General features: G+C 46.0%; 1 protein-coding gene across 4 annotated transcripts in view; it reads left to right on the top strand.

Annotated features, from left to right (window-relative positions):
* Positions 1-15,930, top strand: part of VWA5B2 (von Willebrand factor A domain containing 5B2) — a 244,142-nt gene that overhangs the window by 109,813 nt on the left and 118,399 nt on the right. For all 4 annotated transcript variants that reach the window (XM_069212954.1, XM_069212955.1, XM_069212957.1 and 1 more), the window contains exon 4: positions 11,082-11,301. In XM_069212954.1, the coding sequence (XP_069069055.1) occupies positions 11,082-11,301 (220 nt within the window). The remainder of the gene's footprint in view (positions 1-11,081; positions 11,302-15,930) is intronic.

A 15,930-nucleotide genomic window follows, 5' to 3' on the forward strand; every position in this document is an offset into this window, starting at 1 on the left:
TATGGGAAAGCAAAGTTTTATTACACTTAACTTCACATATGTGTACCTTGTCGATATATATATCTTCAAGGGAGATAGATGTGAAGTTAAGAATAGTAAATCTATACTGGCCTATTTGCACTTACCTCCTCGACAAACAAAAAGAAGAGAGAAGCGAAAAGAGAAGAAAAAAGAAAAGGAAAAAAGCATAAATACTTATGACTACTACTCTAATAAGACTCATTCGAACATCTATAGCCATAAACTCATAAGGCTGCACCTTGGGTGCTTTCTAAAATTGCCTTCAAAGATTGATATGCATCACACGTACTAGAGAATATAATGTTAAGGCAGCTAGAAAGGAAGAACTGCCAGAAGAAGCTCAAAGCATACAGGGTAGGTCTTAAGTTGCTCTATATACTATAAACTGAGTAGTGAATAATTTTTCCCGGTGCAATTGTTTTAGCAGGATCATAGGGACCATATCCCAGTCACTCAATGCAGGGAAGCCTTCTCTAAAGATCCTCTTGGATCAACTTACTCACTTCCCTAGGGTATACTGAAAACCAAACAATTGTTCCTCCAGGATCTGTTTTCTAGTTCCTCTAGTTTTGAGGAAAGTCCATTCAGCTGAGATTCGTTCTGTTGAACAGCTGTCTTGGGCTTAGTGTCTCTGACAGCTTCCTGGAGATCCCACTGTGATTCCGCAAGATCCTCAAGATGGTATGTAGGATAACCATGTTTCTAGACTGCTTTCTCAGCACCACCAGTGTCTTCAGATGTCCAGCTAAAAGGAAGAAATTGTCCTTTCTATACTCCTCCCTATGAAACTGAAGAAGCTCATAAATAGTTGTTAGCGAGGGGGTGGGAGCAGAAGTTGAGGCATTTCCACCGACCACCTCTTTCATATTAGATCTAATCATCTCCAAGGTGCTAGGCTCACAGCAGCCCAGAGTCACCCGATGTGGATACTCCAAGTTCTGAGGGTGGAGATGTTACCTGCAGACACAGAGTGGGGGGGAGTTCATTGGTGAAAGTTCCAATCCACTGGGTCGCAAAGCAGCTGTTCTTCCTCCTTGGACATAACAGAGTCCAATGCTTCCCAAGCAATAAATTTGGTCACCAAATCCTCCAACTGTATTGCTGTTAAAGGCTTACTTACGGTATCTTTTGGTTTGCTAATTGTAGCCCTATTTCCCACAGTTCTCCTAATAGAGATATGGAGTGGTTCTGCCTGATCCCATTTATCACCTGAGCTAGGCTCTAAATCATCGACATTAGACAGGCTGCAGGCCTCTGGAAGTAAAGACCTTATCTGAAACCTGCCAGACGGGTTAAGCCGGTCTCGATGTCCTGTGACCGCCAGCTTTAAAGGTGTCCTCCCCCTGCTGCAAAATAGGCTCCTTTGTGTTCTCCTTATGCTCCACAGAGCACTGAGTCAAATACCCATTGATAGTGGCAGCCAGCTTGTATTTACAATGGGGGGGCAGGGAGGGAATACAATAAAAATAAATTTTTTAAAAAGCACCTACCTGGACACGATCTTCTCTCCTCGGGTCGCATCGCGTCATCTCTCCCAGCTCCGAAGGACACGGGACCCAGGAAACTGCACAAATCAATCCAGACGCTGGTTTCATACTGGTAACCAGCATGAAACCAGCATCAGGATTGGTGGGAGCGGGCTCTCTCAGCGCTCACCAGAGCGCTGGAGGCCTGTGCCTTCTCAAACCCAGCTGTCTTAAGACAGCTGGATTAGAGATGTTTAAAGTGTGCATGTGTGGCTGGCCACTGTAAGATGGCTGGCCAAAGGGACATGCGCACTTTAAACATGTGCACAGGTGCCTACTGCAACTCAACAGCAATTGCCATGCCCCGTCCTGACACTTGGTTCAGGACGGGAAGCTGAAAAAAAAAAGGTGAAAAACATTATTACCATTTTATTTTTCCGTTTTGGGGGGCATTGTTTTTTGGGCGGTACGACGGTCCTCCGCCCACGTGGAGGGGCCACCTCTGCCTACTAGCCAAACAAGGCTCACAACAGTCAATATCAAATTTGGGACTGTCAACACAAGCAAAACTCCTACTCTCCTTATGAGAGACATCAGCAGCCGTAAAGTTTGAGTCTGTCTTCAAATATATATCCTCCTTGAGCTCAGGAATGATAGTAATCCCCAGAGCAGGTGCAGGGACGGATTTTATGGCTGAAACCCCAGCTCCTCGAGCATCCCACAATATTATACTGACTCATCAATGTCCTAACCCTACCTAAGCCCTCCGCTCATACAGTGTTATTAGGGCGTATGTACTCATCCATAGTTTTCCGAGAGAGGGCTGGTGAGATAGCACCCGCCAGAAGCACCTGAGACGACTGCAGTGCTCAAAGCCCTGTTGGGGGTCTGTCGTTTGGGCTGTGCACCTTACTGCCATCCTCTTGTTTGGGCAGCTCCGAGAGGGGAACAAACAAAGCCAGCTCAGCTTATATATTGGAGATCTCTGTCGTCTCCGCCTTCTCAACCTTACTGGATCCAGCCATTCTCCCTAAACGGCTCTCTTGCCCCCAGCGCTGCAAGCATGTAAGGAGCACCCTGTGGAGGCAACACAGCCAGTGGTCCCTGTGCCACCATCCTGCAGAAAGCTAAACACTCCAAAGAATAAAAACTTCATGGCTGATGCCCTCACTTCAAGCAATCAATAGCCAGGCTGTTCTCTTTTTTCATGGTGAAACAGAAACAGAAAGTGGATTTGTATTGACACTGCCAGTAGTCAGCCTTGCTCCTCTTTCCTCACACACCCCAGCAAGAAAGGTAAGTGCTTGTGCTCCCATAGTTCCGCTGTCAACGCAGGAGTGGCTTTGAGCGACCGCCCTGCACTTTATTTATACCACAATGCCACACCCAGCCCTCGAGGTGCAAAAAGGATACGATGTATAGTAGAGGTCGAGTCGCACTCTACATCCCGTCCAACTTTTACTTGTACACATTTTTCATTCCAGGTTCTCCCGCTGGGTAGACGTAGTCATGTAAAACCTGACTTGGAATGGTCAGATGAGGTGAAGTCCACACCTCTGACTCTAGATCCCTTCTTCACTCCCACTGGTGGGACGCTGCCGCCGATATCCGCCTCCTTTGGGGCATCTGCTGGCGGATTAGCCACTGCTGGACCCTGACAGAGGTTCGGGACACCAAGGAGACGCACGGGTGTACTCTGGCTGGGAGTGTCTGGCATTGTCACACCTCCCCCACCTGCCAGTTTACCTTCTCTGGGGTCACTGCCAGGTCTTTCTGCCGGGGTGGCACCTCTCTTGAGCCAGGATACATTTCTGGCTATTGTGGTGAGGCCACTCTGGACGGTGACCATTGTTCCTGGGACCTCTATCACCTTCCAAGTCTACCTCTCGAAGGGGGGGGGGGGGGCATAATTTCCAACTGGGGTGGCATCCCACATGAAATGGTCCCCCACTCTCAGACTTTGCATCACTGTCCACCAGTCCAAACTCGCTCGATAAGTAGTTGCTCTTCTCTTGCACGGCCACAACATCCAGGATTGTAGTTTGCCAACCAGGACTCAACAGATTGATGTTGGGAGTTGGTCTCTGGAATAGAAGATCTACTGGAGCACAATTGTTGGTGCTGTGAGGGGTCTGCCTATAGACTCTGAGGAACCTGTGAAGGCACCATTCAGTGTCCTTGCCTGTTCCACTGCTATGTGGAGGGCAGGCTTGATTTGTTTGCATGAAGCGTTTCACTTCACTGTTGCCCTAAGGCCATTGTGGAGTCACTTTTCCGTACTTGATGGTGAGAGAAGCAAGTTAGTCCTGAATCTCTTGTCCTTGGAATGGAGAACCATTGTCTGTCTTGATCTCCTAAGGGAGGCCAAATAGGGCATACACCTTTTTCAGGATTGGTTTGACTTTCGAAAAGGCTGTTGACTGAACAATCTCGACAATCGATAATTTTGTGTGAGAGTCCAGCAGCACTGTGGTGAGGCAGCCATCCGGGAAGCTCCTGAAGCCCATGCTGACCTTTGACCAGGGCTTCAAATTGGGTTCCTCCGTGAGTGCTGGTGTGGGTTGTGGTTCTCTGCTGTTGATGGCACATGAATGACACTGCGTACCTTCTCTTACACCTGGGTATCCATCCCGGGGAACCACACCTTGTCTTTCAGTCTCTCTTTGGTCTTGATTAGGCCCTGGTGACTTGATTGGCCAGGTTAACTCTGCTGGCCCACATACTTATGAGCAGCATGATCTGCCGACCCTGGAGAAGCAACTCTTCTTCTTTGCGGGTGCTTAGTTTGTCCCTGACTTTCCATAGCTGGCTTCTTGTGTTTCGCTCTGAGAGTGTCAGTAACCCTGAGCTGTCGATGAAGTTACGCCACTGCTTTCGGGTCAGCACCTCCTTTGCTTTTGCTAGGCTTCTATCCACCATCGTTGCTTCCTTGATTTCCTCAATTGACAATGCTTTGAGGCATGCCTAGTGCACCACCATCCTTACAAAATCCTTCGCTCCCTCATTGTCATCAGTCTGTTCTTGGCCCTCCTGCACTTGGGGATGCTGGGACAAGTAGACTACCAGATTGTTAGCTCCAGGGCAGCAGGCAACTTCACACGAATATGGCAGCCTTTGCACTTCCCATCACTCAATCCATGGGAACACAAGCTGCGCCGTTCCTTTGAACAGTGGTGTCAATGGCTTGTGATCCATGACCAAGCAAAACTGCTGTCCACATAAGTACAAGTGGAAATGGCGACGCCCTCAGAATGGCTATGTCCTCTACTTCAATCTGGGTGTACTGGGTCTCAGTGTTTAAGCGCTCTACTCGCATAGGTGATAGGCACCCACAAATCCTTGGCCTTCTCTTGCAGAAGAACAGCCCTGGGGCCAAAGGAGCCACAAGCTCAGACCGATGCTGAGGGTTGAAATACGCCATTGTCGCGTCATCGAGGAGAGCTGCTTTTAATTGGTGGAAGGCAGCATCTGCCCATGAGTTCCAAGCCCATGTCAGGGCTCGCAGCGGTTCTGCCAGGGTGGCCAGGTTTGGGATAAACCAGTTGCAGTATGTTGCCATATCGAGGAAGCTCCTCACTTCCATGGCATTTGTGGTGATCTGATGCGCTTTGGATGACTTCCACCTTCTTCGGATGAATCCTTTGCCATCCTTTGAAAACACGTAGCCAAAGAAGTCAACAGAGTATGTGTAAAATTAGCATTTCTGTTATTGTAATGTTGGCCCACAATCTGCCAGCTGCTTTGCGGTGGCCCTGAGCTTTTTATGGTGTTCTTCAAAGGTCTCAAAAAGATCAGGATGTCATCGCTTATTTTCAGCACTCCCACCAAGCCAGATAGGGTCTTTCTTATGGTATTTTGGAACAATTTGGCGGCTGATGAGATGCTGAAGCTGAGCCACCAGGATCTTCATAGACCCAGGTGGGTCAAGAAGGTCGTGATGTAACAGCTGGAGGGCTCAAGCTCCAGCTGATGGTAGCCAGTGCTGAGGTCCATCTTTGAGAACAATTGTGCGCCATTCATGTCCACCACAATGTCGTCCATGGTTGATGTGATGTGTTGCTCCCGCCTGATGGGCTTGTTTGGGAGTCTATGAACAGCCTGATTGACCCTGGTGGTTTAGGTTTTGGTGCAATCACTAGCGGGGATACCCAGGGCATGGTACCAGAGATCCTTTTTGATGACCCCCTTCTGCCCTAGATCTTGTAGTTCTTTCTCCACCTGCGGCTGCAGGTGAAAAGGAATTCTTTGGTGCTGTAGCGCTGTTGGTCTTATAGTCTTGTCAATGTGCAAGCAGACCTGTTTGGCCTTGAGCCACCTCAGGCCTCCGAATAGCTGAGTGAATTCCTGCATGATGGCAGCGGCATGTGATTCGTGCAGCTGCCTAGTGAAGAATACCAGGCCTAGGCATTTTGCCGTGTGGCACCCTAGAGGAGTGCCAGTGTCTCCTTCGGTGATGGGAAATCATCCTTCACTCACTACTTACACCTCTACCATCCCACTCAGGAGCAGGGGCTCTGTCCACTTATGTTAGATTCTTGCCTTAGTGGGGAACAGTTTGGGGAGTAGTATAAGCTTGTCGTACTGGGCTGAGTCCATTACATTGACGGATGCCACTGTGTCTAACAGAGCTCTTATGAATGTACCCCCAATCTCTATGGTGCACATGGATGGTGGCCTCCTTTGGACACCTCCTTTTCCTGTGAACAAGATCACGAACACCTCATTGTCATCGTTCTGCAGTGCACCCGGTGTGCCACTCTCCGACAGGCACTCTGTCTCTCTTTTGTCAAGTGATAGTTGCTGTACCACTGCCATTGTTCTGCCTGGGTGCCCCCAACCTGGGACTCTGTCTCTCACTCCTACAGACCTTAGTAAAATGGTTCATTCACCCACATCTGGAGCATGCGCGTTCCTGTGCAGGGCAAACATTTGAGTTGCGATGTTTGGCTCTGCATTTGCTGCACCTTTCACCTGGTTGCCTTAGCATGGTGGGGGTTCGGAAATTTGTTTCAATCTGCACCTCTTTCACTTTCATGGCACGTGCAGAGGCAGTGGGGTTTGCGCCTCTTGCCAGGGCCATCTTCATGTCGCCTTCTCGGCTATTCGATAACTCATGGGATTTGAGCAAGGCCGAGATGTTGCACTCGTTCCGCACTGCCACATGCTGCTTTCGAAGTGGGGCAGTTGGAGGTGTGCCCTGCAGCTCGTGGGTTGTTTTGAAGCTTATGGTCCCTTCTCCCCTTCTTCAAGTCCCCAGATATACTGCCCAGGGCACCTCTCTGAACAACGCCCTTTACAGAACTGCCCTGGGGAAATAATGGTCACAGTATTTTAGGTAGCTCTGGCAGGTTTAGTTATGGTATCCCGGGGCAGTAGCAAAGAGCAAAAACAGTTCTCGAGTACTCAGTGGTTTCACGATCTTCAGCCTCCCATGCAGGCCTGACTGCGGCCTATTGTCGTCTACCGGCTGCATATTTCGATGTGGCCATGCCCCTTATTTTATTCTTTCTCCGGGCCGCAACCAGCATGCGCTCTCCTCAGCGTGCAGGGGCCTCTGATGTAACAATGCTGGTGTACGCCTCCTGAGGCGCTCACATGGAGCTTCAGGCGGGCCTCTGGCGCTCCCCATGCTCTCGCTGGGAGGCAGACCCTTGTTTCAGCGTTGCCTTGGAATGCAGAGGTAGGTGGGGCAGACTCACTGCCCCAATCCACGTGGGCCGCCCATGCTGTGGCTGAAACAAGGGACACCAAAACCAGGCAAGAGGCTGCTACTTGCACAATGCCCCCCTGTCAGCAATGCCCCAGGGAAGTACGGTATGTTCTACAGGTCGAGCCACGCACTGGCAGCTTTGGGGTGTGCATCATTCCTCGTCGCCAGTGTTGCGTCGGTCATTGATGATAGGCCTTCATGGTGTGGCTCTGATCATGCATTACCAAACACATACACATTTTGCATTGCAACCGTAGGAGTGGCCTCAAGCGACCGCCCTGCACTATTATTTATACCCTTGGGCCGCGCCAAGCCCATGGGGTGCAAAAAGGATACAATGTATGGGTAGCACTCTACACCCGTGGTGCTCGGCGTCCTCCTGCGCCATATTGCTCTTGCTCTGAAAATTCTATATATCTTTTCAACAGACAATAGCAGCTATTTTCAAGTTTAAAAAGTGACACCTCATACTTATGCCCAGTTCTCTCTGTACGCTAGACTGAAGAATAATGTGCTCTACTTTGCAAAATGTTAGTCTTTTTTAATTTTGTAAAAAAGCAATTCCCACCTTATAATTTTTAGAAAAATCAAGGCTAGTTTTCAATAGAAACTTATAAAAGTGATTACAATAGAAGATCACAAATTTTAATTTGGTGTAATCCTCTACGGTCAAAATGGCAGACCTCATGCAGTTCTTTCTTCTGGTGTAGATATTTTGCCTATTTCTAAGGCTCTATTACCGTGAACGGAGATTAGTCTCATTACTCATTCGCTCATCTAACGTCACAGGTTCTTTGCTCCCTTGAAACAGAAGCTTCCCTGATGGGCAGAGTTTAACCCATTCCCTGAGGTGACATTGACTTATCCTTATAACAAGACTCATAAGTTTCTTGCTTTTTTTGTTGGGCTCAAAGTTCCTGATTTCGCCCTCCCCAATTTGCAATGTTTTTGAAGCTTGCCTTAGTCTTTGCAACGTTTTCTCCTTGCATATAAACATCATTTTAATGTTAATAGAATCCAGCAAGTCATACATGACCCGGGTAGTGCAATTCATGCTACATGCACATCTGTGTTATAAGTTGATGCTGGACATGTATGCAGAATCTTCTTCTGTACATTTACATTTTGGGGAGCCCTTCTCTGCTCAGCATTATTGTGGAGGATAAAAACATTAGGGGGTTTATTTATGATCCCAATTGTCTCACTCTTGCATCACGCAACGTGATACAAGAGCAACACAAACCTTAAGACAGAATTTTGAAGCCACGCAAAACCACTTTACATGGCCAAACAAAGCCACTTTGCGAGACTCAAACGCCCTAAAAATCTGGGGTAACTCAATGCAGCGCCCTGCCAGGATTGTCCCTTCCGGGACAAACAGAATTCCCTCCAAGTGATTTCAGGCACTACATTCCAGAGGGAACATTTTCTCGCTCAGGAGAGATAGATGACTTTGAAAGTGGGTCCCTTCCCTCTGAGTCTCTTAGAAAGCTGTGAGGGACATTCACTGCATTCAACCCTTGACACTCACACAATTTTTGCCAGGAAAAACCTGAGGAAATATGAGTAAAACATAAATATTCTGAGGTTTGAAGCTCTGAAACAGGGGATACTATGTTATCCCCCATGCTGACCTGTAAAACTCATAATAGGGAGGTGGTACCACACCAGGGAAATGTACAACCCACGGTATTAGAATTTCGAATGGTGGTATTATTGCAAGGTAGTTCCCTAAACATGAGAATGAGATCCTAAATGTGTCTAAATGTTTCTGCAAAGTATATTTCTGAAGAATGCTTCTTAAATTAAAGAGGTCTATACATTGTTGGAAAAGTTTTAATTTTCATGCAAGACATTTCGGAAATTTGGAGAATACTTTGCACATTGGGTCGATGTTTTCACATACACACAAAAAACTGGAAGATCAGATACCCTTCTTTTGGAGATGCTATTGATAAAGCGTCCAGTTCTTGTAAATTACCTGTACATGGACACGTCGGAGGTCGGTGAACCTTTTAGCCGAGTTGGGCTCTCCTCATCCTTGAATAGTCGGGTCACTTAAATCAGTAATCAATAAATATTGTAATCAATAGACAATGCTCAGTTAATGGATCAAAATAACTCATTAGGAATCAATAACAGTTGGTCATTCGACGCACCATGACCTTTCAGTCATGAATAACCACACCAGTTTATTAAAAGTTAGTGAATTTATTTCCCTATATTAACAAAGCTAGCACAATGTATATAAGTCTCAAAACCAAATGATATATGTATACGAACATTACTAGCTGTCCATAGCGGCGGAAGAAACGCAATCTACGCAAAATCTGAATTATGATACATTCAGTTATGGCAATACAAATCACTAATATGAGTAATTGAATTTGACTAATTTCATACATCGGTCAGCATGACAAGATTTCAATTCAACATGGTGCATCAATTGCATACCTCGACTAACCTCTAATTAGCATTGGCATGTGGGGCTTCATGCAAAACGAATTTAGTCAACACAAATTTGGAAAACTTCTAACTTGGGCCCTAACAAAATAGCAGTTGGTACCTAAAAGGAAAAACACAATGCATAATACAATTATCCTTTCATAATTACCAATTACATTCAGCATTCAAGAAAGTCTTCGTCCTTCAGGTACCGGTTCGACCAGCATGGGGCAGAATTTCAAAGGGGCAAAGTTAAGGGCAAGTTTCCTTGCAGCAGCAAGGAAAATTGGCAAAGTTACTGCATGGGCAAGACGGGGCAATTTAAAGTTAAAGTCTCTAGGGGGAGAATTCTCAAAGTCTCTTTCTCAGTAATAGAGAAAGGGTATCAAGATGTCGTCTAAGATGGCGTCTGGCTTTTAGCTTCAAAGATGGCATCAAGAAAATGGCTGACTTCTCTTTGTCCAGTGGGTTTAAGTAAGAAACATTCCAAATTCTGCAGGGTCTTCCATTGGAGGGCTCATAAGGTGGCTTCAAATTGACCAATGAAAAATGTCTTTCTACTAGTACTCATTTATGCATACATTGTCCTTGGAGCCTTGGAACACAAGTTGCAACATGGCTTGCCAATTATTTTGATATCTGTACCTTCTTTGTCCGCACCTGCAGAGACTGACCTTGCTTCAAACGGGATGAAACTGGCCTAGTATGAAACCTTGGAGATAAGTGTATTAGTCATCTCTACTGGAAAAATACAACTTTAAACAAGAATATATGTTACATTAGTTCAAGGAAAAGCCACGCAGTTAGAATTTGAGACCAGGCAACTAGGCCAAAGCCTCCACTAAATTTAAGCTAAGCACAAACAGTTTCAATAAGAAATCATAACACACATTTGCAATTATGACGGATTAATACATTTTTCAATTCTTCATGATTAATAAAGCACGTTTATAATATTGGCGAACTACTCCGAGGGCACAATTTCCCCTGTACATTATTTTTTTTACTAAAATCACACTACATTATACGATTTTGGTTACATGATATGTCAATATATGTAGGACCCTCTTTTTCTGCGTCATCACTATGCAGCAGTGAGCTGGCCCTGAAGTGAACGCCCAAGGACGTGTGGGTTGGATTTGGGGTGTATGAATGGCTGGTTTATTAGCCCTGCTGAGAGGTTAGATGCTTCAGGCAGTGTGGTAACTCAGTGGGCTGAGTACCTGACAGTCACAACACAGAACTGTGGCAAAGCTGACTTAGGCTCCCAGTCTTATGAATGCTATGAAATAAGCAAATTTGAGTTAGATAACAATGTCCCTTGTTACACAGACGCCAAAAGACAGTTCAAATCATGGTGTGGACTAAACAAATGGAGGATATTTATTTTCATTAAATATTTCGTTTTTAACCGCTGCGTTTCATCCTTAACTGTACAGGTCACCTTATCTTAGATGAGGAGTTGGAGAGGTCAACATTTGTGATCAGCATTGGGCCAGTTTCCCCCTCTGAGGTGGTGTCCATCCATCTGAGCAGCAGCCAGGAGCTCCACACCCTGTCCAGTGGTGCCGTCCACATCACACTGCCATCGGTGTTCACCCCGCTGGTGGCCGGCGTGGAACCCGCGAGTGAGCCGGCAGGAGGCCTATGTGACGACAGGTTGTGCTTATGGTGATTCTCAATGTCTTTCCTAGCTTAAGAACTGCATCCAGGTGAGGTGCGGAGTGCAGGTGGAGAGGCCTGCCCCACTCGCCTGGTCAAAGGGCAAACAGCAAAGGGCAAGAGGCAAAGAGACTCAAGTAAAAGGCATGGGGTTCCAGGAAGTCAGTTCACCAAAAGGCCACAGGAAGCGGAAGTGACATCATCCTCCCTTTGACCGCCCCATCCCACCAATGACAAAACATGGTCACATTTTTGTCACAGTCCTCTCCCCTTAATAGCATCCTATTGTCCACAGAGATACTATAGAATAGTGTGGTGTGCACATATCAGAAGTCTCATAGCACTGTAGACTTCCGGTTCCTGCCCCGGCCTTCATGATCACTATAGCCACGGGTTTCAAGACTAGGGTCATGGGTACTACATGGTAAGCCAGGTGTAGCAGACACTTTCCCTGGTAACACCTATGTGTTGTCTGTGCTTGAGCTAGGCACAAAAAAATAACAATTGTGTAATTCAAACTCTTAACTCAAGGATCACACTACAGCATAAAGGGGGAGTGGTGTGAGAGAATGACAATGAGAACCCCTTGGAATGAGAAGGGGTATGTGTGGATCAGTGAGGAGGCACTGAAATGCATTGTGCGAGGGTACAGACAGGAGCATGGTGCCATTGACAATGAGTGAGATTCTACCAAGGTGTATATGCCCGGTTATCTGAGTATGAGCGAGAACCTCATGCACTGAGAACACGCATGTGGGCAGCGATGTAACTTTGTTGAATAAAATGGTGGTTAAGAGTTCATTATCCGACTGGTGTCATTGACAAGGGTAGTGAGAGAGGCTTCACTAAAGTACCTGGTGGTACTCATGACTGAACGAGTGAAAGTCCACCGACCTGCACGGTGCCATTAACCAGAGAAGAGCTGAGAGTCTACTCAAGAGTAGTTAGTCACAGATGAGGGAATGAGTGAGAAACTACTGAAATGAGACAGTCATGTGAAAGTGAGTGACTCCCCTGAAATGCATGAATGCCTTCATATGGAAATCCATCTTTTATTTGTGCCCCCTAGGGTTTTTTGCTGCTTGGTCTGTGTGTAGTTGGCTGCTTCCTTTGAGCTCTGGAGGAACAAGCCCTAACTGAATATGCCTTTCTCTAAAGCATGGAAACAGTTTTTTCCATGTGGCATAATTGACCTCTTTGTAAACTAGATGTACCCACAATGGCTTTAAAGTAAAATTTCAAATGTGAGTCTTTATGAAAGCTTTCACCTTTCATCTTTGATGCACACCATCTGGCAAGGTCTGTGTGGCAGATGTGGAACACTCTTTGCTGTGCCTGGATATTTAGATTGAAACTGTAGTTGTTTCTGCGCCTAAATTATTAGCTCTAACACTGTATAAGTCAGTTGTCTTTGTGCTTTGTAAATGTTAGATCCATCTGCACAGTACTTCAGTCTTAAACATGCCTTGCTTCAAAGGCCTGCCTACAGAGTTTTAAAGTTATGCAGTTGCTAAAAGTAGTTCTCTCTACCTCTGGCCAGTATAGATATATGAAAGTCATTTGTGTGGTATGTCACAATCCTAATTTATACCTTGTAGACATGACTTTCATAAATTGTTACATACTCTGCTTTATAAGAAACCAGTCTCTCACACAGGCCCTAATCTCTTCCCTGTAGCTGAGCATCATGTGACTCACAAGATAGTTTGTTTCTATTACACTCCATTGCCTCTTGGGGAAGGCACCCTATTGCTACTTATTAGAGCTTTCCCTAAACAAAACACCTCCATCCCTTCTTGGCACGGCCCCTCTTTTGACAGCCATCCTTAGGATGCTGAGCACACTTGGCTGCTTTATAGTAAAATGCTCTTAGCAACCTTCAGAAGAGCTGGAGGAGAGAAGCATGGGATTCTGAGCCAAGTTCAGACCGAGCATTTTGTACAACTTGACAAGTGTTGTGAGCTTACCTTTACCATAAGCCAGCCATGGGAACCAGGAAATGAGTAACTCTGTTGAAAAGTATAGGAGGGGTGTTGGACCTGACCCTCTGCAGGGTCTCTCACAAACTTTTTTGCCTTTCACCCTCCTGTTTCTATTAATTTCTCTTTCTTGGCTTTATGACTCTGTGCACTTTACCAATGCTAACCTGTGCTAATGTGCTTGTGCTCTCTCCAAAAAACATGGTACAATTAGGCTGCACCCGACTGGCACATTTACCAATGCTAACCTGTGCTAATGTGCTTGTGCTCTCTCCAAAAAACATGGTACAATTAGGCTGCACCCGACTGGCACATTTACCAATGCTAACCTGTGCTAATGTGCTTGTGCTCTCTCCAAAAAACATGGTACAATTAGGCTGCACCCGACTGGCACATTTAATTTACTTGTAAATCCCTAGCATATAGTACCACAGGTACCCAAGTACTGTAAATTAAATGCTACTTGTGGGCCTGCAGCACTCATTATGCCACTCACTGCAATAGCCCTTTAAATCATGCCTCAGGCCTGCCACTGCAGCCCGTGGTGCAATTTTAAACTGCTATTTAGACCTGAATAGATAAACTTTTTGTCAGGTCTAAATCTTCCTTTTTAATATTTGTAAGTCACCCCTACTGTATGCCCTAAAAGCCTGTAGGGCAGGCCGCATGGTATTTGAAGGTAGGACATGGGTTTAAGTTGTACATGTCATGGTGGTGAAAAACTCCTAAAGTTGTTTTTCACGGGAATCGTCTGGAACAGCGATACCGGAGCCACAAAAACATTGTTAGTGCAAGCGGAACCACGCTTGCGTTAACGACAACTCAATTTTTCTCGCACATGCGTGGTTAAGGCAGAGAAAAAGGGAGTCAGCATCGGGAGAGGACGTGGTCAGGTAAGTGGGGCTGGGAGGTAGTTTTGTTTTTGGGGCGGGGTTGGTGTAATTTTGTTTCTAGGGGTGAGGGAGTGGGGTAGGAGTAATTTTGTATTTAGGGTGGGTGGGGGGTGGGTTTTTAGGGGTGAGGTGGGGGTAATTTTGTTTTTAGGGGTGGGGTGGGACGTCGGGGTAATTTTATATTTAGGGCGTGTGGGTTTTTAGGGGTGGGGGTTGGGGTAAGTTTGTTTTTAGGGGCGGGGTTGGGGTAATTTTGTATTTAGGGCGGGTGGGGGGTTTAGGGGCGGGGTGGGGGGTCGGGGTAATTTTGTATTTAGGGCAGATGGAGGGACAGTTTTAGGGCGGGTGGGAGGTTGGGGTAATTTTGTATTTATGGTGGGTGGGGGGTCAGGCTTTAAGGGGAGGGGTGGGGAGTCGGGGTAATTTTGTATTTAGGGCAGGTGGGTGTCAGATTTGTAGGGCGAGAGTGAGGGGTTGGGGCAATTTTGTTTTAGGGGCGGGGTAGTTTTATTTTTGGGGCGGGTGGGGGGGTCAGGGTAGTTTTATTTTGTGGATGGGGGTCCGGGTAGTTTTATTTTTAGGGTGGGTGGAGGGGTTGGGGTAGTTTTATTTTTAGAGTAGGGGTCGGGGTAGTTTTGTTTTTAGGGGCAGGGTAGTTTTATTTTTGGGGTCGGGTCAGTTGTTTTTAGGGCGGGTGGGGGGTCGGGTAGGTTTTAGGGCTCAGGATGGGTGTATCGGGTAGTTTTTAGGGGCAGGTGGGGGTTCGGGATAGTTTTATTTTTAGGGCGGGTGGGGGGTCGGGGTAGTTGTGTTTTTAGGGCAGGTGAGGGGTGACATGCGAAAACCAAGCATGCTGTCCCAAGCATGCCTTCACTAGGCATGCCTTTACAATGAAAAATCATTGTAAAGGGCATGCGTAGTAAAGGCATTTGTGAAAACAACACGGTTGTTGTTCCGACCGCATTGTTCAGGCATACGTGTTTGGCACATGGGTTGTTCCATCATACATCTGTTTTTCACTACTGTAAGGCCTCTCTTTCCCATTGGCTAACACTGGGTTGCCTCATTACATTCAATAAATGCTAACTTTCGATCAGGAACAGGTAGAGGTTTGCGGTTTAGACTCAAATGAATTGTAATTTAGAATCCTTTTTAATGGTAAAGTTGGATTTTAAGTCACAATTCTGAAAATGCATCCTTTAGAAAGTTATGCAGCGAGCACTGGTTCACACTGAACTCATTCAAAAGAAAGATAAGTTAATAGACAGAAAGGTTACTGTAAATGGATTGACACATCTATAACATTTCACAGGTTCTAGTTTATTACAACATAAACCACATTATTCCTTCCTAAGTGTGCATAATAGTGAGGTGAACTGATCTGTATGAACCCATTTCCAAATCTAGGTGAAACAGTACTGCAAAAATTACAAAATGATGTTTTTGGTTTACAAAAAATTGTAAAAAGATTTTTCAGTCCATTAACACAGGCCCACAGCTGCCTGTATAGGTGTGGTTCAAGGGAAGGTAATCAGTTTGTTTTTGTATCATGATGATGGCGTTTCGATCCCACATAGAATCTGAGGGTCTCCTCAGGACAAAATAATACCAGGGGACACCTGTTCAAGCTCAGGGCAAAAATTACACATATGTGAAGGCTGAGGGCACAGCATGAATAGTGTTGTGTGAGAATCACATTCAGTGAATATTAAAGGATATACTCACAGGTACATGGCCTCTTTTGAGACCTGGAG

Source organism: Pleurodeles waltl, chromosome 11, assembly GCF_031143425.1.
Source record: "Pleurodeles waltl isolate 20211129_DDA chromosome 11, aPleWal1.hap1.20221129, whole genome shotgun sequence".
In the NCBI taxonomy this organism is placed as follows: Eukaryota; Metazoa; Chordata; class Amphibia; order Caudata; family Salamandridae; genus Pleurodeles; species Pleurodeles waltl.